The 24,274-nt window shown below is 37.6% G+C and overlaps 1 protein-coding gene across 1 annotated transcript in view; it reads left to right on the top strand.

Annotated features, from left to right (window-relative positions):
• Positions 1–22,355, top strand: part of IQCK (IQ motif containing K) — a 36,081-nt gene extending 13,726 nt beyond the window's left edge. Inside the window, exons 7-9 of the mRNA XM_058035684.1 lie at positions 2,591–2,675; positions 8,531–8,642; positions 19,630–22,355. Coding sequence (XP_057891667.1) covers positions 2,591–2,675; positions 8,531–8,642; positions 19,630–19,658 — 226 coding nt within the window. The 3' untranslated portion in view covers positions 19,659–22,355. The remainder of the gene's footprint in view (positions 1–2,590; positions 2,676–8,530; positions 8,643–19,629) is intronic.
• Positions 22,356–24,274: the final 1,919 nt, after the last annotated feature.

Here is a 24,274-nt window from a genome sequence, read left to right as displayed (position 1 = left end):
GGAACTTTTTTCAATGCCTCCTACATTTATTTAATGCAAATCTGTTTTGTATCTTCTGGGTGTGAAATTCCCCTTTCCTAATGTCATATGAGTAGTGAATATCTCACAGAATCAAGATCTGTACAAGATTGCTGAGAATGCAAGAAACATGTTTCTGGAATTTAACTTTGGTCAGTGTCTGCTTTATGCAGATCTGGTAAAATAAAGTACTTAAGGAAAATCTTTTTTTAATGCTCTTTTACAGGTGCAACTTATGTTAAGCAATATATGTATATCTAAATAGATATCACTGATTCATATGTGGGTTTTTAAGATCATGCATAATCAAGGACTAAATAAGCAGAATGCAGCCAGTGTACATTGTACTGTCAGTTTGCATCTTGCAGGCATCCAGCTGCCTTCTGCCACAAATGACAGACTCCTCTTCCCCTCCTTGACTGCTGAGGGGTGATTGCCTCTGCTCACATTCTATTTTTATTTGACCTGCAGACAATTGTGTATATTCTCCATTTATTCCCTTAAACCAAACTGGACCTGGCATGACATCTGGTCTTTAAAGCTGTGTCATTGAAAGGATTGATATCTGCCAGTGACTGTCTTACTAAAAAGGAAATCCTGTTCTTGCTTGATTTTTTATATTGCTTTCTCTGTTTTAGTGTTGGCTTATAAGCTAGACATTTTTATAATTTGAAAATGAAAGCAAAGAAATGCTAGAGTTGACCTTGCAGGCTAGGAGAAATCTCAAGTTGTTCTTTGGAGATGTACTGATTCCTAGAGAAAGTTCAGTGCTTTGATATAACTGCTGTAAAATATGTAGGTCTTCCTGTGATTTTCCCTAAGTTTTGGTTTTCAAAAAGATCTAAAATAGAACAGAGGATGAAAGCCTATCAGGGAAACCAGCTCAGTCCAGCTTCAGATTTTTAAGTCTGATTATAAGAAGCTGTTATCTCAGGAAGCCTTGCTTGTCCAGTACTTCTGATTTCCCCTGAGCAGGAGAAATGCTAATTAATGTTCACAGGGCTAAGGCAGTTTAGCTCAATGGAGAGACTGCTTTTTATTTTTGCCTTTTTTTTTACTTTTTCCAAACAGACCAAGGTTTTAGTTCACATTAAAATAAATGTAGGCCAAAACCCAGCTGACATGATGATGAGACCAATTTAGCTGAGTACACAGGCTGAGCCAGTGGAGTCAGTGTAGCATTAGATAAGAGCTGAGGCTGTGCTCCAAGTTGAAATGCTCCTGCAGTGAAGACAAGCCCTAAGAGAAAGATGTCAGAGAGCATAGGAAGCTTACTAGGGCAGAGACTAATATGAATGAAATTAAGTGAAAGGAAAATGTAAGCTGTCTAGCCTCCTAGCTTGGCCTGTAATATGCCATAAATAAATTTCCAAAAGATATTGCAGCATTTTAGCCAGAAAATGTAAGGCTGCATAAATAAATGGCTTGTTATTGATGGGCTTTGCAGTGTCTTTATAATGTAAATACTATAGATCATGTTCCTGCCTGGGCTCTGTGTGTCTGTAGGTGGGTGCTGCATCCAAATCCATCATGTTGTGCTCTTCCAAGTCAAGGCTGTGTTCAGTCTGTTCCCCATACAGGGAGAGTGGCTCTTGGCAGCCATTCCAATGCTGTGCCAAGGCTTCTCTTTAGAACTGGTATTTTCATGAGTTGCAGTGCTATTACACTCTAGTTCTTTGGCTGCAAATTACATTTCTCATAAAAGACAGTATAGAAATAAATTTTGTTTTGTCCTTTCCAATGAATTGGTTTTTTTGATATTTTTTGTTATCATTATATCTGAGAAATAAATCAACACCCATGGAAAATGGCTTTTGGGAAGCAAGGTTTGATATAGTCATTTGAGGTTTTGCTAGTGATGGCTGAATTTAATTACTAGCTTGTTCCCATTAAAATTGGTAGCAACAGAATCACCAAATGTGCTTTCAAGCTACCATATATTGGGCTGAAAATGGTTGAGTTCACAAATGTATTACATTCTTTTATCAGCAAAAGAAAGTGCACATGGTATCAAAAGTAAAATTTCAGCACTTTAAGAACTTGTTTAGACATTTCTAAATATAGGTTCATGCTATACAGATATGATAATCATTATTTTTCAGTCTGTTTTAATTTAAAGTGACACCATAATGTAAATGAATGTGCTAAGATATGTTTATATTCTGTATATTTCATGTAATAAACATTTACATATAAGTCTGTTCATTGTTGCACACACACAGTGTAAAACCTTCCCTGCTTTACAAATGGCAGAGTGCTTCCCTTGCCCACCTCCCACTGCCACCCCAAACCTTACCATAATAGGGGCAGTTTGCAGCACATGTAGAAGAGTAAGAAAAATGACTGTGCTTGATGTGCCATTTGTACATTCTTGTTTTAAGAAGGAATTCTTGTAGTGTGTATAATAATATATTTGTAAAGGAGACATTCTTTGTGCATTTTGTTTTTAGAGCAATAAGAATTTGTGTCTTTCAGGCTCCTGAACAACATTTCTCTTTTTGATAAAATATACTGTTAGGGAAGAAAGTGTTTTACATTTATAGGCTGTCTGTTAAATTTATTTTTTTTTAAGTCCTAGACCACCAGTTCCTCTATCTCTGCTTCTATCAAAAGAAGAAGCAAGCATTCTAATCCAGTCCTTCTGGAGAGGTTATCGGGTAAGAGGAATCTATAATTATTGTGCTTGATGTTGAAAACTGTAGGACTGTGAAGGCCCCAGGGAAAATCCTTACATAAATTTTAAGTAGGGGATACTATAAATAGCTGCTGAGACCCCTATGGTTCATTGGCTTTGGATGTTGCTCTGCCTTATGCCTAGTGACTTCAATTTTTTCACAGGCATTTATGCTGATGTAATCTCACTGTTTTCCTCAACAACAGAAAAATCCACAGAAATTCAATTTTCCAAAGTACAATTCATACTGAACAATTTTCTTTCTTTAACTGTTGTTGCCCAAGTTGCTTTGGGTAGTTCTCAAGGATGGAGTGTTATTTTGCTTCATGCAGAGATATGTGAGTGAGTGTGGAGATGCATGAGGAGGATTGGGGAGGTCTGGTGAGAAATAAAAGCATCCAGAGAGGAAGGACAAGAAATTGAGACCAAGAATGAGACAGGAGATTTATGAGAGGCATGAAGGCTCTTTTTCAAGGAAAAGGGAAACAAAATGACAAGCAGATGTTGTAAGGCTCAATAGTAACACAGCACTAGTGCCATTCCAGTTTAAGAGGGAAAAGCAAGGTGCATAAAATAAATACAAAGAAAATTGTCCGGTGCTATTATTTTGGGGGGTAACAGCCATGCTAACCCTAGGATACTAAATAAATTATTTTGAAAATCCTGAAAAAAATTCTGTCAAATGTATTTTTTTTAAATCTCTAATACCTTCACACTTCAGGAAGAAATGGACTTGAAATTCAGGTGACTTTGGTGATGAAGAAATGTCTTTGACTTCCTTTATCAAAACTTAAGCTTCTAAGTAGCCTCCAGATATAGCAGCAATTTTGTTGTGATGGACAGTGAGACATCTCTGGATGTCAGGTGTTCTTTAAATAACAATCAGTTTAAAACACTCCCTGTTAAGTTCTCTACTATTTTTAACAAGCATGAATATATAAGTGGCTCCCATAATGTGCTGTGCAGCCAAAGACAATGAAATACCTTGAAATGTTCTTCTTGACTGATGGATTTTTGTGACTCTTTCTGCTTGTTTGTTTCCCATTATTTTTCTTTTTTTAAACAGAGACAGCATTGACACAAACATTAATTAGCAGTGACAGTATCCCTGCAGGCATCCTTACAGTGGGGGCAGCCATTATCCAATAACAGTTCTGTTTGCTGAACACTGCAAGGTGGCTCAGATATCTTCTGCTGCTCTGAAAGCTTCTGAAGGGCACAATCCTTCCTTGCACAGATGAATTTCAGGATTTTCACACTGGTATTTATCATTCTAAACTAATTCCCAGAAATGAGAGAGAAATTCTAGCTATAAAAGGCAGGAGACATAAAAAATAATTCAGGCTATAAAATTAGCTATTAATGTTTTACCTTATTTGAGGTGAAAGAACATGGGGTTTTAAAAATTAAAAATTGCAATCAGAATATAAAATAAAAATCATTAGTACCAAATTACTACATAGGGCAGTGTGTTATCCTTGAGCTTGCAGATTAAGAGAACACTAAGCTTAAATGGGATTTCATCACATTAATGATAAGTATATTATGAAAAATTGCCAAAGAATTCAAATTATTTGCTTTTAAAATAAATAGCTCAGTCAGCTAACACTGATTAATGTTAATAGCTGATAATAACTGAATACTAACAAATAATGCCTTTTTGCATTCTAAAGATATTTTTGTGTCAAAATTTTAAACTATTTGCTAAAATTTTTCATTAAACCTTGTTTTATAATTAAGAGGATTTAGAATTTTGAAATACTGCTTTTGAAATTAAAAATGACTCTGTGATAATTAAACATGAGCACACAGATACCATGACAGTGTGATGGAGAGACAGGTACCTCATTCTTGGTCTTCTCAGACACATCTTCTATGGACTCAGACCATTTTTTGAGGTATTTTCTTGACCATATTGATTCAGGCAGTAGAGTTTATCTAGTTATATAACTGACTGAGCATCAGTCTTCTCTTGATACTTCACTTGCTGCTGCAACCTCCAGCTGTCTGAGCATGCCAATATCAAAAACACACGGCAAAAAATGCAAAAATTGATCAGGCAATAAAGGTTTTCTGTGTAAAGGAGGAAAAAAGCTACAGAATCTTGAAAACTCTGATAAATAAAGCATGATCAAAAGAGTAAATTCATCCTTCTCTGCAGCACATTTCAGAAAAACACTTGTTTAATTGTTGTAGTAATAATTAATTAATGGCTGCCATCAACCAAGTCCTTGCTACAATATTTCATACAAAGACATTGATGGGCACTCTGACAATTATTTCAAGTTTAATTGAGAACTGAATTACAGAACAAATAGCAGTGGAAAATAGAGCTGCTGAGTTCTCTGAGGAGATCACAGAAAGGAGGACATCATCTTGAGAGGGCTCCTTGAGGGCCAGGAGGAGCACTCAAGTAAGACCTGAGACAGCTCTGTCATCAGAATTCTTCCTTTTCACTTCCCACCATCGTTTTTTATTGAGGTTCCATTCATCTGTCACAGGCCAAGGCAATATTCAGCTTGGTGTCAATTTTCCAGGCACTTTTCCAGCAAAATATTATCTATTCCTTCACCCCTCTGCTGCAGAATCTTTGCTTAGTGCCTTTTTTTTTTTTTTAATGAGCTCTTTTTAATCTTTAAAATTTGCATAACTATTCCAGACTAACAGAAATTTTTCATTAATAGAATTTCCTCTGATGTCTGTGAGTGAACCTTTAGTGTTATCCTTATCTGCTGTGCTACATGTTCTCACCTAGCACTGAAAGCATGGGGGTTTGAACTAAATCTTGTAATATCTTAGAGTTGAAATTGGACAGCATCATGTAAATATTCAGTGCTATTTTATACACATCCTTTGAGCAAAAGCTGAAGATAAAAATGCTCCATTTTTGCTTTGTATCTCACAAGGTGCAGTTGTGCTTCTGCTATCACAATATAAAATAAAAACCATTTCAGTTTATATACGTTTATATAAAGTTTATATCACAGTTTATCTTGCTTTCCAGCAAGCTGTGGCTACCAGCAAAGGCTTAAACCCAGAAGGTCACACAAATATTCTCTGTTATTTCCAGCAAGTGTAGGAGTGAACTCTCCCTTCAAAGCTAAGACTCCTCCAGGGCTGGGCTGCAGGAGACACATGTCAGTTGTTTGGAGAAGATTCTTGACTCTCTCTTTATTTGCCTGGAGATTTTGCTGCTAAGTCATGGCTTTTTCATCATGCTAGCATTGTATTGTGGTTTCAAAGCAGAAGAACTTTCTAAGGCATTTTCAGTAGGCTATACTGCATTATAACTATGCTGAACTGTAATCTATTAATCATATTTGGAACTTGTTAGGGTATTTAGTAACATTCCTGTCACCTGTTTTACTGTGGGTGGCATATCTGTGTTATTTTTTCCTTTTCTGGTCACTTTCTAAAAAGACACTTTGTTCTGGAAGCTCATTTTACTGCTTGGATTTAATGCTGACTTTGGAGTATTTGAGTATCTGACTCTGCCTTTATCTCAGAACTCTGCATTTCCCTGGGTATTTCACTGCACTGCCACTGTTTTATTTGCTTAGGGAGACTATACAGAAGCTACTATACTTGCCTTTTATCTTTTAACTGTTAAGAATTATTGTCTTTATTTTCAAGACACAGAGACAGCTGTGGCCCTGTCACAGGCCAAAATACAGGTCTTACACAGCTGAGGTTGTAAATGGACACATCATGTTTTCAGAAATTTTCTATTTAGATATACAGGTAGTAATTTCTCCATCTCCCTGCCTCTTGCACTTCTGTCCTTGTGCCACATAAGCATTTCCTTAACCCTTTCCTGTGCAGACAAACTCCATTTATTATTTAAGAATTACTTGGCTTATAAAAGCATACATGGCAGCATAAAAGAAAAAATGTCTCTTGCAAGCCTAAAGAAATTATCCTGTGTTTGGATTATATTTTATGTTTGAAAATAGTATTTGATGGATTTAATAGAACATTATCTTTTTTTTTTTTTATAGCTGATGTCACTAGTAGCTGTAATTTCTTTAATTTGGTAAAAATTCATAGAAACCTTGTAAGAAGCCCCTGTAACTTTTATAGAAGGTAAAACAGAACTATATCAGTATAAAGGAATATTATTGGAGCTCTAAGGTGTATCTGATCTCGAGTCACTGAGCAAAAGTCTTGTCTGTTTTTATTGACTGAGTAACCTTGTGTTGTATTTCTGCCCTGCCAGTGCACTGTGTGAAACACAGCAAGTTATCTTCTCCTAAGTGGATTGAAAAGTGCTATGGGAGTTCAGCTACTGTTTATTGCATTCTGAGCTGCAGCACAGAGGAGAAATCCTGGGAGGAAAGAATACTTTTGATAAATAATTTAAACTGTTTTCTTTAATGTTTGGGGTTTTCTATAACTAGTGGAAAACTAAGTTGTGCTCTTTTGCTCTCTATGTGTCAGTAAAGTGGGAGAAAAGCAGAGTGTAATGGAGAAGAGCATATCATAGAGTTCAGGTCACAGAGCAAACTCTTCACCATATCCTGTAAGAATACAATGTGTAAAATTCTATTTAGAAATTTTCTAGGGAACTAAGTCATTATCTTCCTGCAAGCAAAAATGTGTCCAGGAGAAACTGAACTTATTGCTGCTTGTTTCTACCATGTTGTTCCACTTCAGACTGGATTACTGGGACATTGAACCTTAGAATCATGGAATGGTTTGGGTTGGAAAGAACCTTAAGGATGATCCAGTTCCATCATCATGGATCATCCCTGTGCCATGGGCAGGGACACCCTCCCCAGACCCCAGAGCAGATGCTCAGAGCCCCATCCAGCCTGGCCTTGGACACTACCAGGGATGGGGCAGCCTCAGCTTCTCTGAATGTAGTCCTGAAACAGAATTGCATTTTTATATCTAACATTTAGGAAAAAAACTCCAAACCCCAAAAATGCATTTTAAAAATAATTCTCTTACAATTTGGGTATGACTAAGAGAATAATCCCCAGTGTCCAAGGTAATGCTGGCCTGTCCCTTTCCACTGCTGTTCTGGAGGCAGCAATTGTGTGAATGCCAACCACGGGCAACACTCTGCTAATTAATCAAATCCTGCTTACAACAAGTGGAAGTGGTAAAAGCTGTTGATGCAGAGCTAGTTCACTTCTATGTTAGTGGGAACTACACCAGTACAGAAACAATTCTAGAAAAATTCAGCTTACATCTAAATGAAGTCAAGGCCTTTGTTTTATTTTTTCTTGTGTGGAAGCAGAATTATGCCTTTCACAGGGTGACTGACTGACAAAGAATAGGTACCATGTAATGCAGGCCAATTACTTTAAATAACAGATTAATGGCTCTCCTGTTTGTGAAAATTGTGTGGGTGGGATTGCCAGTCAGCCTATCTGCAGCTGATGGCAGGTGTGAATCAGGTTGATGGAATAAATTTTCTTCTGCATGACCCTTCATGCTCCTCTTCTGCTCTATTATTTTGGTCAGTGCGTTGGTTTTATAGTGTTCTGCTTTTCTAAAGGCACTAATACCCTTCAGCATAAGGCTTTAAATTTTAATTAACTCAGAGAATTAGCATCTCACTGCAATCTCATTCCCAGGAGTCCTTGGTAATCAAAGTGATCCCCTAATAGACATATTTATGTTTTCAATTGGATTTGTCAATTATGTGGATTTTATTTCTGTATAAGCTGAAAACTGTAAACCTCTGGGATTTTGCTTTTACCTCAGGCCCAGCAGAGAGGATGGCTGTCACATATTTTCCCTGCCATAGCCTTGTGAAAAAAATTGTATCCTCATCCTGGAAAACACAAAGGTATATAATTTTAGTTTTCTTTTCTGATTCCCCTTTCCCAGGTTCGTTGTGACAGTGAAATACAAGAGCTCCGTAAGTGGCAAAAGAAGCTGAGAGAGGAGAGGTACATTCGTGATGTGGTGAGAAAATTCTGGGCTAAACAGGAAGCCAAAGGTAAGTGAATTAAATTGTGGGATTTTGTTGGTTGGTTGGTTGGTTTGTTATTTACATTGTGTTGAATTTTTATACTCTGAGTTGTACTAAAAAATAGGCCACACAGTAGAACACAAATCCCGAGAGAGAAGGTAATGTCTGGTGGAAATGCTTGGCTGTTTCTTTACAGTCAATACTTACTCTACTTGAGTTGCCTGTGCAGCTGAAAGTGGCAATGAAAAATACAATATAGGGCTTAAATGCAATACTTTTGGAAAACTATGACAATTTGCTGGCACAGTATTTTCTAGGGCAGGATTAGACACCTACCAGCTACTCATCATGTAAAGCTGATTGTTACCAGATGGGTTGTAGTATAATTTTTCTGGACTGTGGGATTTTTATCTGGTAAATATTCTATTGGCATTTTCCTGTAGTTATTTACAGCAGAATTTGGTCTGTACAGTTCTAAAATGAAAAAATAGAAAACAAACTCAAACAACTAAAAAAACTGTCGAGAAATAAAGCCAGATTGCTTCTGGCACTGAAATGTATTATTTTTTTTTTGTCCTGTTTGTGGACAAGGCTTTACTGACAGGGCCAAGTTACCATTCCCTTAAGCACACAAATAATCATCATCATCTTTGCCCTGAACTACAGGAGAGTGATAATTTTTGGTGACAGGAGTTTGTTACAAAGGCTCTGTAGATTCTCCAAACATTTATTTATATTTATATTACAGTTTTAATCTATGAAACAGCAGGTTTTATTTACCAATCCTTGAAATTGCCTGAGGGATATTTTATAGGCTCTTTTATAGGATATTTTAATGAAAATAATTAATTGTGAGGAACAAAATCATACATCATAACAAGGCAAAACTGTGTTTATATTTGTTTGTGTATATGGGGTGTTCATATGCAGTAAGGGAAGTAGAATTCTTGGTTTTAGTAGCTTAAACATAGAAGATTATTTAATGTAACAGTCCACAAAAGTGATGAAAAGACAAAATCAGTGAGGCATTGTCTTCTAGCAGACTTGACTGACATAGAAAGAAAATTTAGGCAGAGCAACCAGTTTTCTTCAAGTGGGATTTCATAGCCTCTCTACTACAGTTTATTTTGAGTTGACTTGGTAAAAAAATGTAGGCATCTTTTCTTTTTAAAAGAAACCACAGATATATCTGGCTTTAAGTATCTGAAAACAGTGAATTCAAATTTACTATCATAAAATTATTCTCATTATAAATTTAAAACATAAAAGATGAATTTTTCTCTTTGTAATACATGGTTAATTCTGTCAGTGTTAATTGTTGGAAAATTGCATTTCTGGAGATAATGATAGAGGTTGACCTTGCAGGCTTGCTAATGCCTTTTAAGTGATTGCAATTTAATGTTTGTGGTTTGGACTCTGTTTTCAATTTCTTAATATTTTTATCATCTCATCAAGGCATGTTTTTTCTCACATTCCATTGTCCATAATACCAGTAAAAGTTAGATATTCATGTTTCTCACTTCTAAGAGACAAACCTATATATTCACAACACACCAGTGTGGCAAAGGATGAATATGTGATGATTACACAGTCATAGTTTGCAGTCTTCATGCATGTAAAATCTTAAAGGGAAAAATTACAAGTTCATTTTCTGAGGACAAAGTGAACCATTCTCAGAATGCTGCAATGAAGAAAAATAGGGGCTAAGGGTAGAATGTGTCATTTGACAGTTGAATTGATTAAAAATCTCCTCTGTCTGAAGAAATGTAATCTTTCTATAAACTATACTTAAGTTGTTTTGGAGACTTATGTAGTGATAAGACTTCCTTTGCCAATTGTTTCAAAAGGAAAAACAAATATCCTTTTAGTCACTCTCACAGAGCTTTCCTGTCATCAAATCATTTATTTTAGGACTCTAGGACACACAGCTGTTTCATCACATCAAAGAAAGTTGCAAAATTACCACTTTTCAATTTTTTTTTTTCTTCAACCCGTATAAGTTTATACTGCTAATACCACATCAGCTTTCAATATTATCACAATGTTTCTGTAATTTCTTGACTGAGCTCTGCTGAGTTCATTTAAGAGTATCCCCACATCAAATAGCCTTGGGGCCCAGGCAGATGGCTATTTGGAAACAGCTGTACTGGTTGGAGAAGTTACTGTCCAGGGGTTTTCATTATCAATCTCAGCTGTGATGCCATAATTCATTTTGTTAGTGCTCCAGCTGCTCTTTTTTCTGCTCTCATTACCCTGCTGTTTATTAGTGTCATTAAACCCTATTTCAGTGTAAAGTCAGCAAGGTTAGTTTAACTGCTTTCACCATCCAAACCAGCTGACTTTGTGCTGGAGTGGATTGTGAACACTCACACAATAATGAATAGCAGAACACAACTACTTTTTAACCTTGTCTTTCTAAGCATTTGGTTTAACTGAATTCATTAATTTGGTTAATTCAATTAATCCTCTTTAATTAAACCACTGAACAATTTGTATCAAGCAGACAAAGCATTTATTGTTACTAAAACCTCAGATATCACAAATAAGGCATTAAGATTCATGGTCAAAAAAGAAAAAGTTGCATTTTAAAGTAGATATAGCATTTTATTATTAAATTAACCATATTAGAAAAAATAATGAAGGATCTCTTTAATTTTTATATAGCTAACTCTGTTTATTAGATCTGTAAACAGGGATGAATCTAACTGTAGGGGATGGATGGTGAGCTGCCAAATAGCTCTTAGAAAATGATGACTCAAGCAGTAATGTGATTCTATTGACACTACTAGAAAGATCAGCATACCTTCCATGGAAATATCAGCCAAAGACTCAGTTAATGTGAGCTAACAGGCAGAGTCTGCTTTGTTGGGATTTCAGCACAATGAAACCTTATTGCAAGGGTCTGTTCTAGGTAAAACCAGGATTTTATGAAAATGTGTTTGTATGTGATACTTAAAAGAAGATAGGAAGAAGATACTTCCCTGTTTTTGTTCCTGTGAACTTCTTTAGGCTTCCCTCAGTCCATCTTTTATACTCTTTATTATTAATTTCACAAAGTGCTCTAGGATAAAAAGTGTGAAACTGCATGAAAATTACTTTATGCATTAATAGCACCTTGCAGGACTGTTCACCTCTTCTAATGCATATTCTGGCAAAATTTCTTTTTGAGTGCAAAAAAAAAAGTGTGTTTCAGCATGTATCCAGGATCATAAAGCCAGAATATTCTTGGCTGACATTTTATTTGCTATACTGCTCCACTGCTGTGTAAAATTACATTCCACAAAATGATCTATATTTAAGGTATGACAGTCCTTACTCTGAACAATTTCAGACTGAAAATGTAGAGATAAGTAGAACACTAAAGACTCAGTTTAGTGACTCACACCTTTAGAGTTGAAGGGAGAAGGAATTTTCTCTAATATAGCACAGCTGATGGGATAAATTTGTTCCACAATTTTTTACAGAATTAAAAACTTGTTTGCTTTCTACAGAAAATACAGTTAATTAAAACTCAACCTCCAGAGAATGTGAGTGAATAGCATGTTGTGGTTCTGAGCACCCTTTTGTGCAGATTTAGTACTGATGGGACAGCACTGGAAATGAAAGTGTCTGTCCTACAATGAAAGGAATTTCAAAAATATTTAAACTTTTTAATGAAAACACCAAAATCTTCATAACTTATGTGACCAAACACTGCTGACACTCTATTGCAGTGGTTGCCTCTCTGCTGTTGGAAAGGCCATTGCTGCTGTTACACAAATACTACTTTCAGCTATGTTATCTCCCAAGGGATTTTTTTCCTTGTTCTTACCTGTACAAAATTTGTGAAATTTTACTTTTAAAACTCAGTATTCTTAGGGAAAACAGTAAAGGAAAAAATTCCTGGGTTTATGGCAATAACAATTGTGACCCCATTAGCTGGCAGGTCTTATAAATCAACCATAGCCTGGGCTTTGCAAGGCACTTGTGTAAGAGAGGGCACAGTGTGTGGAAAATGTACTTAAATCAAAATAAGACAGAAAGTAATCTTCGCAGCAGGTGAGGGGAGTGATTTCCAGATACAGGAGGGAATATTCTTTTACATTCTATTCAATTTTCAAGCTCTATTTTTCCTTTGGCAGTAGGAGTTATTACTTACCTATCTGGAGGGATTTAAAAAATACTTCTTTCATGGCAATAATCTTCTCCCTTGGGAAGATGCATCCAGCAATATTCTGAAGAACTCAAAATGGAGGTGGTCTGGAAAATCCTTGCAAATATGAATGAGATACAAGGGAGAACAGGCTGCATATTTCTGGTGCTAGAGCAGGAACAGATGCACAGTGTCAAGAAGCAAAGAAATGCAGTCACTCACTCCTGCTGCAGCTGTGATGGCTCCACCTGAACCATGAGGAGGGATTCAAAAGCTTAGTTAAAGTAAAGTTAAACTGAACAGGAGAAATCCAGTCTGCATTCTTTTGAAGGATTCCTGTATGCAATCATATCACATCAAAGCAGAATTAATTTCAGAACCCAGAAAAAAAATTTGCTACGCTATGAAATTTCTTTAAATTCATTCCATAAACATCCTTATGAAGTTACAGCCACCTGCATGTTTGTAAAACTGATTTGTTTCCCAAAGAAAATATTGAAAAGAGGATGTATTTATAAATGGGAAATCTTACACTAGGCTTAAGGTAATATTTAAAATTACTGCAGGTTGGATTAGGAAAAGGCATACTCTGAATAGGTAATGGATTTCTTAAAGACTGCATCTCTGTGGTTTATTTAGGAGAATTCAGCCCTGTAAAATGTAAGGAATTAATCAGTTTTATATGAGGGTTTCTTTTTCCCCTTGCCACTTTCACCAAGGGTGGTTGAAATAATTGAGGAAGATTTTAAACAAAATAATTTGTTTCTAATTTCATCTGCCCTCCTTTTACTGCAGCTGTAATTCTTTAATTAATCTCATAATGGAGTTCTTGTAAGAGATGACCTCCTCATAGTCTATGGTTTTACATTTTTAATCTGTTATACTATATAACAGATTTATATACACAGACACATATATATTGAATCTTATATGTTAAATGTATTTTTTCTAATATGGTTTCAAAGTAAGCTTTATAAACAGGTTAAAAGTGGAAGGCTGCTTGCTGTCACTAGGACACTGCACTTAAAATAATTTCACTCTCCATTTTTTTTAAACATGACTATTTACAGGTATTTGTTTTTTTCTGTCTGAAAGCAAAAGTGCTGCAGTCAAAATGGTTTTGAATGGGGGCATATATATGATTGCTTTTGCTTTAAAAGCACATGTATAAAATTTAACTTACACAGAAGAAGACCTTAAATTTTCTTTTTTTTTTAAAGAGAAAAAAGAAAATCAAAGAACAAAGCAGTACCGAAGGCAGAGTATGTGCTGGTGGTTTTCATCAAGCTTAATTCAAAATGCTTGAGATGTTTCTGAAAGTTTAATCTTGGCACTAACAGCTGAGAATGTAGTGATAAAAGTCATAAGACTCATGGTACAGAATCCAATTTATTAGTCCACACCCTGGACTCAGACATCTTTGAAAATTTATAAAGACTACAGTAACATTTAATTTCTGAAACTACGTTGGGAATGTTTGAAAAAATCAAAAGGAAAGATGATCATTTAGATAAACTGCAGCACATGGTCTTCTAACTGCTCACACAGGCACAGCAGTGGGCCTGTGAGCACAAGTCTGATCTAATCCTCCAGTACCAAAGCTGTATTTTCACTCATCACTCTGCACTTGTTAATAATCATTTGTAGTGGAAAAAAAGGAAAATTGCAATTTAGTGACTTTTCTAGAATTATATAAACATATTTTTTGTTTTTTTTCTGTTTTGGTTTTTTTTTTTTTTTTTTTTTTTTGTTGTTGTTGTTGTTTTTGTTTTTTTTTTTAAAGAGAGGAGAAATTCTTCATGGGTTCTGCAATCTTCTTCTTTTTTCTGCTTTTAACCTTAAAAGTGAAAAACATTGCAGCATTTTTATTGAAAATGCTGCTGGTGGTTTTGTAAACCATTTAGATAAGCAAACCCCAAATTTCTATTTATAAGTATGGGATGTGGAGCTTTTCTCCAGAAGCCTGGAGAAAAGGCTGAAAAATAAAGCCTCCAAATAGTCCTGCAGCAAAACAAGATTTGAGGCTCTTGGTTCAAAAAAGAAGAGGGGAAGTGGAGCAGGGAGAGAAAGAGCATGAGCTGTAGTGGAGTGCTGCAATGGGACTCAGGGGGTACAGAAATTATCTGGCACATTGCAGAGCCAGGATCTGCTTGTCCTGGCTCCCCTGGAGCCCTCCCTGTGGCACCAGTCTGCTTTCTTACCTGATGCCTTGGTTTAGTCTGCACAAGAGTTTAAATTTGGTAACTTCTCAGAACCTATCACATTTTGCAAGCTGGAATCATGTCAGAAATAAGAGGGGCTAATGGGGATAAATGCAGTTTTCATGCAGCTGCCCAGCACATCTGGAGTTCTGGGATTCTGCCCATGTTGGTTTCTGCTTGTAAATCCCCAAATGCTTTTAGCTGAGGACCTGCCACTCTGGGATCATTTCTGTTTCTGGTCAGCTCTTTGTATTTTCATCATTCTCTTTTTCTTTCTTGAGTATTTACATTGAAAAAACCTGCATTAATCAGATACTCTGGAAATGCACTGGTTGCAACCAATGCACTGCAATTCTTGATTTTCATTCATTCTTGATTTTCTTCTCAGTCCAGGGTTGTGTTCCATCAACTGTTGTGTTTCTGTGGCTGTCTCTTCATAAATCTCAGGTCATTGATGATGTGGAGGACACTTGGATACTTTTAAATAATAGTCTCCAGTACATCTAATTCTCTGTAGTTTTTTCTCTCCTAACTCAGGTGTTCATGGCTGTTGTTCACTTGCTCCAAAACTTGTACCTCCCCATATTTCTCTTCTTTTTGTACACTTGAATTGTAAAAATGCCATTCAAATGTATTCTAATGAATTCTGAGTCTTCCTGTCAAAATATGAAGAAAGCAATGGTGCATTGCACAAACAAATTCTGCTAGAGATCTTTTAGCTCTTATTTCCCATCTCTGAATGTTGGTGTTTGGAAGTCCCCTGTATGTCAGCTCTTGCTTTGTTAATCTGATCCTAAGTAAATTAAAAAGTGCCCTGAAACTTTTTGTCCTCTACATTCATGAAAGCAAGTTTGTCATTTGACAAACTCTGCTCCTAATTTGGAGAATTAGGTTTGTCCTGCCACTTTTAAAATCCATTTTGCAGAAGCCTCTTCCTCTGAGTGATCCTCTAACAGTTCCATCCATTTCAGATTCATGACTTACAGGAGTGTCTATGGGTAGGAATAATTTACATTTAAAAATTTGTTTGGTTAATATATCTGTATTCTGTAGATTATTTCCCTATCACTAGCGACTGAATATTTCCTGGAGTGAAAGGTTTCACTAATAATTGTATACAGGCAGACTTCAATAGTAAGAGGCTAAAATTATAAACACTTTATAAAAAATCTTTCTCTTTAAAAGTCAGGTCTTGTTTCAGCAAGATTGCTGGTGGCTCCAATTTCATGTTCAGGCTTCTTTGGCATTTCATTGGGAGGCTAGGGTGAAACTCCTTTCTATATATATATTTTACTCTAAGCCCCTGCTAATAAGTTATTCCAATAGATTTTCTTTAATGGATTTTCATCTTCTTATAGTCTGAGTCTGTAGTATTTTTCATTACTGTTTTCAACTGTTTAAATTACTAAATGTAGTTCTTAGAGTTCTATGAAGAAGAAATGTATTCTTTATAGAGTGTGGGAGCATAAACCTTTCCTAAGCTACTGTCACAAGCCAGTTGTGTTATCCAGCAGTGCACAAAGTTAGGTCATAGTTTATTCACTGTTATGCTGAAACAACCAAGTGTCAAACCAAAACATCAGTCCTGTACATTAAGATGAGGGAAAATGATGTCTGCCATCCAAATGAGATGATAAGGATGTTTGAACTTTTTGCTTAAATAAATAGGAAAAAAGCTCCAAGTTTTGAAGATTTTTGAATTTTCCCTTCTCAGATAGATTCCAGTGCTTCCTTTAGCCATCATCTGTGCCTCAGCATTGCAGCACAGACATAATAAACTCTGTCAAATGAGCTGCATTCCCAAGGAGCATGGCAGAACAAGTAGAAGATGACTTTATTGTAGTAGGAGTAGCAGGTCACAAATAGCAGAAACAGTTGTGCTCCTCAAGAACACCCCCAGCTCACCTCTAAAGAAATTTATCACCCACTGGTGCTCATTGTTGCAGTGGTGGCTGTAGTGCCCTGTGATTTAGAATGTCCATGTGACTAAAGCATAGTTTAATCAGGTTTTCTCACTCTGAAAAAATAAGAGTAAGGAGTAAAAAGTCTGAGAAATACAGTAAGGAGATTAAAACATAGTGCTAAAAAATTGAACTGTTCTGATAGGAGAAACCATATGACCTATTCAGGTAGAAACAGCAGTACCAGAAGAAGTGAGATGTGAGATTTCATTGTTTCTTAACTTCACTGTTACAGCACTTAAGGGCCTCAGTTCCTCCGTGCCTCAGGACTTCAAACAGGAGCTGATGTTCTAAAAGCATTCAAAGTACTGACCATGCTGCCACTGGGCATGATTGTGTTATTTAATTCTAATATTGTGCCTCCTTAAATTAGGCATTCTCTGCAGATAAATTTCATACATTCAGTCACACAAACATCTTGGGATTGAAGTGCCTGTAATTTTCCTGCATCCAGCTTTCTGTGAGAACAGCTTTCTTGGCATTGCCCTGGGACTGGCAGCAGTGCAGAGTTGCAAGCCCTGCTGTGTAAATGGCATCCTGGGGCACTTTGTTCTGCCCACTTCTGTCCCTGTGCCTTTCTCCAGCTCAGGAACTCTCCCAGAGCACAGGGAAAGGTTTTTCCACTGCAGCAGAACCAGAGCTGGCACTGCCACAGTGTGGGGAGCTGGCCCTGCAGAACTGCTCACAGTGACTGCAGGGATGGAATGGGAACAGGGCTGCTCAGGCTCAGATTTTCACACTTTCAAAAGTGCACTGGAAACTGAAATAAATTTTCTGAGAGGTTTCTCACTCTGCTAAAAGAATGATAGGACTTGTAGGACTGAAATGGCTAAAATACAGCATAAGGAATGGTGCAGTTGTAAGCCAGGTTGTTGATGTTGACATTTACACTGTCCATTGTGTTGTCTGAAATATTATCAGGTGGTGCAAGTTGTTCTAAACATCTTCCTTAGGCATTTCAGAATATTTTAAGTGAGCTAGTTCAGTTTGAGGTGTCACAGCCTGAAAAATACATTTCTCCAATGGAAATTTCTAGCAAAAAAATGTAGCCAGGGAGCTTCTTTCCCCATGTTTCCAGCTTATCTGAATCCTGAGGACATCTTACTTTTCTATCTGCATAGGAAGCAAGTATATGTCAAAAACTATTTCAATAACTGCCTGAAATCCAGATTTATGCTGACAGCTTGTGCTTCCTGCTTGGTGTGATGTGATTGGAAATTGTTATGCTTAAGTAACACAGGTTATGATAAGACAAGGACACTATTGACTAAAAGTACTGCTAGCAGATACCTAAAACACCTGCTCATTTTAATGTGAAAGTGTGTGAGCCCTGAGGTTTCTGAATGTTGCAATTTTTATTAAATATTTGCAAATGTCAGCCTCATCACATCAAGGAATATTAGCTAAAATTCAATGCAATAGAAATTATTTTGTATACAGGACATTCATAGTCATATGGGATATTAAATCCATTCTCAGTTTTTCTCCTTAACTGCACAAACAGAAACCCTAAAATCCAGAAAGGTCTTGTGCCATCAAGGCACTGGGCATGTATTGCCTTGACCATTGTAAAACGGGGTTTGTCCGGCTGCTGCAGTCTCATTTTGGGTTTCTGAGGGATTGCTGTGTCCCTCCTCATCCCCTTTTCCTGGATGCTTTCTATGAGCTGACATTCTCCAGGTTGGGAGCACACTGAGCACCTTAAATTAGCACATGGGCCTGCTGCAGCCCAGCATTCCTGGTATGTACCAAGAGGATTTTCTCTGCTGGTTTTCAGTTGCATGCCTTGGAAGGGTAACTAAGCTCTCCTGAAACTCTATGTTCAAATGGGTTTTTTTTTTTTTTTTTTGGCTTATTTGGCTTTCTTTATCTCTAGAATAGCTTTTATATATAAATCTCCCAGCAAACTTGCTTGATGTAAAAGTTGTATAGTAGAGACAGATCTTCTGAAGTGTAGGAAATAGAAAAGCAGATTTTTTTACGTTGAAAGGCAGTTTGTAAAATTTTGAAGTATCAAAACCAGAATAAGATAGCTGAAATCACACAAGTAGAATGAGGAACCAGACTGTTGTATCAGCAGAAGAAAAACATTAGGTTAATCTGTATTACAACATTCTGAAAGAATACAGAGCTTTGAAAACAGCTTTCACCAGGGGGTGGGACATTTTACTTTTATGTAGAGCTTTTGTTCATTTAGAATTGTTTACTCCAGCAAGCAATCCTGTGCTCTTTGTTTGACTGAGTTTTCCCATTTGGCAGACCCTTTGCAATCACATGGATAACATTCTTCTTTCCACTGAGACACAGAGAAACTATTCTTTATTGACCTTGCTTGTTGTCCTAAGTGACAAAAATATATTTATATGCTAGGTGAACTGTATGACTTCATCACTGACTTGTAATTGAAAAATTCTTCAAAGCAAAAACCTCAAAGAGCTGCTTTCAATTCTTTTTTTTAATCCAGTGACTTCTTACTAGCAAACAGCTCTGCCCTCAGCTACACATGCACAGCTCCCACAGCTGCACAAAGAACTGTGTGCAAGTATCTGAGTGCTGAAGCTGTGTCAAAACATGAAAAAAATGCCATGCAAAGAAGAAATACACATTTTGGGTCTAGGAGGGGATTTTTTTTTTATTTATTGAGCAACAGAGTGTTTGCTGGGGAAGTATGGATGGTTTCTTTTCTGTGCCTGTTAATTTTATTTTTTTTATGGTTGCAGTGGGAAGCAAATCAGAAGAGCTGGACTAACGTACACAAAATCCTTCATCATCTCAATTTTAGTTTACTCACTAAAATTGCAAAGCACAGAGTTCATGGACTTTGTGATACTGATTTAGAAACCCTTTTAGCATTAAAGTTTTACATGTGGGGTATTGTAAATCAAAGGCAGGTTATGTAAGGAACCAGCATGCCAAGACAAAATTCAGTCTTGGTCTAAGTGAGCACAATTCTGTTAAAACAGATGGAATGGTGCACATCTAGCCAAAAATGTTGAATCTGTATTTATCTTGTGTTCTTGAATGCTCACTTAAACCCTTTTCTCACAGAAACAAAACTCTGGATGAAATTAAATGGGGTTCTATCCACATGTAGGCAAGTGGTAAATCTTCATTTATCATAAACTGGACTTCTGTGACTCCTGCAGAGCTATGACAATTTACACAAATCCAGGCTCTGTTCAGAATGGTCTAATTTGCAGAAATGCTGTGCCCCTGCAATTCCAATGGAAGGCAATGAGAGCTGGGGTTGCTCTGCATTTCTGCAGGGGAGAAAAGTCAAAGGCCCTTTTGTTACCACTTAGCACATGTGCTGGGAAAGTGTAGAATTAAGATCCCAGTGTCAGCATTTCCAGCAATCTTATGCAGGCTACTTACTTTTATCAGGTCCAAGCACAGTAAAAATCAGATTGGGCCCCTTGCTAAGGAATCCTGATTATTTTTTTTAACTTAGCCCTGTCAAGCACAGTCCTGTTTATGCCTTCATAATTTCACAATTAGAGAAGATAGTAGCAGAACTACAAATAATTCCATGCAAGTCAAAGGTGTAGTTGTTTTGACTGAACACCTAATAAAACAAAGGTGGTCTCCAGCATTTGCTGTGGGTCCACATGGATTTCTTCCTTCACTTGCACAGACTTTGTCTTCACTCTTACACCAGTACCCACCCCTTGGGCTTGCTCCTGGTTGGTGATGATGGTTCTTACCCCAGATCTGGAAAATCAAACCATTTGAAGAAAAACTCTCATTCTGCACTCTTCAAACCCAGCTGAATTCTTCTGTCCTCTCCTTTTCACAAGCAATTGAACCAGAACAGGAAACTGCTGAGCCAACAGGGGGAAAAAGCATCTCTTTTGTGTTAAGAGTTTGGCTGCTGAGCTCCTTGACTCGCTCACCCTGGGTTTGATAGGTGCCAGAGCCAAGGGTAAGTGTGGGAATGTGGCCAGAGGTGGAGGAATGTGCTTTAGGAGCTCTTTCCTTCAGTTTAACATTAAGGAACTGCACCAAGGAGCAATTCTGTCTGTAGCACTGCTCACTGCAATGGAAAAAAAATCTGTGTGGATTTTAAAACCAAGAGGACACAACCATTGTAAGTAAATAGTAAAGCCTTTATTCTCGTTAAGAACAGCATTTTGAAAATAAAACATTTGCCCATGCTTTACAACCTTTGTAGTTTTGTATACTTATGTACAGTCATCATGGTACACATTGATTGTCTTGAAAACCCTTGAAAGATGTACTTAATAAGATACCAGTATGCAACAATCAGCAGGAAAAAGGGTACGTTATAAAACACACGTTAATACATTTAATAAATATATATTATCTATCAAAAATGAGCTTTAGCTCTCATCAATTAATAAAAAGCACCTGCTTTGTAATCCTGTAAATTGATAGAATAATCCAATTGTTTTGTTATAAAAGCTACAATGCTCCCTTTTGTATGGCCTTTGGTTAGACCCAAGGCATCAAGCTCAGACAGAGCCAAGCAAGATGCCTGTGTTTAGAATAAAAGCAGAAACAGCTCATTCTAAAGTATTTCATGTACCTTGTTTATAGAAGCAGCTGGATGTATTGAGAGTGTTCTTCTGAAGATGCTACATATTTTCTGGCAAGTGTCAAAATCAAACACCCTCAACCCATCTGAAAGCTGGACAGGATCTGTAGGACTTTGAACTCTTTTCCTGCCATTGATCAAAGCTGGTCATTTTACATCTTGTTTTGCTAATAGATGCTTTTGTCAGATGCTTTTTGATTTCATTTTTCTGCATGGAAACACCATGAGCACGTAACCATCAAGGGACAACATAGTAGCTTTTATAGTATAAAAGCTAATTATAATCAGGAGAACTGCGAAAGGCTTGTGCTTAGTTACTTATTCATGTTGTTCACAGATGCTCTACATTCTAGAAAACTTCCAAAAAAGGCAAAAGTAAATACTGTAACAAAAATATAAGTTAACATAAAGGTGCCTTTCTTCAATTACAGTTTTATTTTGGGGCATTTTACATCACAGACTAGTGACTTACAAAAAAAAGTTTCTCATCACTAATTGTAAAAAGTTGGAAAATAATGACCCTCCTAAATCTATTGCCACACATTCACCACCACACATGAAACCCAATCCTGCTAATTTTTAATTCAGTGAATGTCCACATGACTAACGCAGTGAGACTCGTCATGTGAATTGCAGTTTGTAAGATCTGGCCATATCTTTGCATAAGCCCTGAAATCCCAAACAACTTCATCAGAAGCAGGATTGGGAACTCTATTTATCAATTCAGTCATATCTAGAAAAAGAAAAAGAAAGTTTCTTAAGATAACTATGTCTTGTATAGTTTTTGTCAAAGGTCTGTAAAATGTATATTATAATTCATAAGTCTTGGTTGTAGCATGATAAACTCTTTAAAAGAAACCTGTCCTACCATTTATGCCATGGTCATCTTATATGTTTTTATGCTAAGAGTTTTATAAGGGATTTTTTTTCCTAACTTTTTTAAAAGTAAAATTCTGCAGGCAAGTGATGGTAATAGTTTTTTAATTGTTCCAAATTACATGTCTTCTGGGTGGCTATCATTATCTTAAATATTATCTTATTTGATCAAAGCTCTGCTCATAACAAGCAAAATGTATTTCTAAGTCACTGGATAGCATGCAATATCCACCCCTACCCTACTTGGTTACTAAGGCCATCTAGTTACATACAAAATGAAATAAAGGATCCCTAAAACAAGCACATGCTTCCTTTGCCTCGAGGAGGGAGGGCAGGGGGGAGCTGACATACTCCTTCACTCATGCATGACAGAAAAACATTGCTTCTGGAGGAGAAGGGCTTTGAAATAAAACCCCATAAGATGATCATGGCAAGAATGGCAATAGATATTTTTCCATATATATATATACACATATATCTGTGTGCAACACTTAGGGACTGGTCTTGCAGCCTCTGTACCTTGTGTAGACCTACTGGTGTTGATGGGGCTACTCGTGGGAGTACAGGTCTGCAGGACTAGGCTCTAATTCAGTAGAAATGGAGGTACATGAGGAATCAGGAAGACTCTTGAAAAATAAAAAGCTTGTCTTTCTTCTGCAGTATACAGCAAGTAACTTCTCTCTGTGAAGCTACTAAGCTATTCAGTTATTTGTACTTTTTATTTTTTAGTTTGAAAATATATATTTTTATTACAGCATATGCAAAGTTTAATTGTTATATGTTTCCTATGCCTTCAAGTAAAAACAATTAGCTTTTAGTATTGAGGAAAGCTAAGATTAACATTGGCCAAACAGTGAGGATACAGTGATGTTTTCAATGTCCGATATGTATTAAATGTTAAAGAAAGGAATGATTGCTTGAACGTAATGAGAAACCATGGCACAACAAATGGGCAATGGGAACCGTTTAAATAACCTGGAGAAAACAAAGATGAAAAGCCTTGAAAACTCTGCCTTATATCAACCCAAGAAACTGCATGGGGAGGGGACGACTAGGGAAGAAACCACCTTAAATAAAAACAAAAACAACAACAAACCACCTCCAGCACAGAGATTCTACTCTCTAGGCACTAAAATGCACAACCACATTGAAATGCACGAACAGCTGCGGCCGAGGGGAGCGGAGCGCTCGTACCAACAACGGGGGCTCGGGGCTCTGACCCTCCGCAGCCCGGCTCCTTCCCGCCCTCGCAGCGCCCCTGCCAGCCCAGCCCTGCCAGGGACGGAGCCTGGGCTCTGCTCACACCCGGGACACTGCGGGTCACCGAGCCCAGCCCTGGGGCCGGGGAGAGCCGCCCCTGCCGGGGCCGCGCTTCTCGCTCTGCCCCGGGGAGCTCCGCAAGGCGCACGGAACACGCACAGAGCTCCGAACTGCACCTGCAGGACGGGCACAGAGCTCCGAACTGCACCTCCAGGACGGGCACAGAGCTCCCAACTGCACCTCCAGGACGGGCACAGAGCTCCGAACTGCACCTCCAGAACGGGCACAGAGCTCCGAACTGCACCTCCAGGACGGGCACAGAGCTCCGAACTGCACCTCCAGAATGGGCACAGAGCTCCCAACTGCACCTCCAGGACGGGCACAGAGCTCCGAACTGCACCTCCAGAACGGGCACAGAGCTCCGAACTGCACCTCCAGGACGGGCACAGAGCTCCGAACTGCACCTCCAGGGCAGCTCCTGACAGAGCAGGGCTGCTGAACAGCAGAGCTCCTGAAAAAGCTCAGCTCCTGAACAGCAGAGCTCCTGAGAGAGCAGAGCTGCTGAAAAAGCAGAGCATCAGCCTGCAGAGCCACAGGGACCGAGCTGCCACCGAGGGACCGTGCCTGACCACACACGGTGCTGTGTGACTGTACAGCACAGCCAGGGAGGGAGC

Source organism: Melospiza georgiana, chromosome 16, assembly GCF_028018845.1.
Source record: "Melospiza georgiana isolate bMelGeo1 chromosome 16, bMelGeo1.pri, whole genome shotgun sequence".
In the NCBI taxonomy this organism is placed as follows: Eukaryota; Metazoa; Chordata; class Aves; order Passeriformes; family Passerellidae; genus Melospiza; species Melospiza georgiana.
The sequence above is the reverse complement of the archived record's forward strand: the minus strand, read 5'-3'. Positions and strand labels throughout refer to the sequence as shown.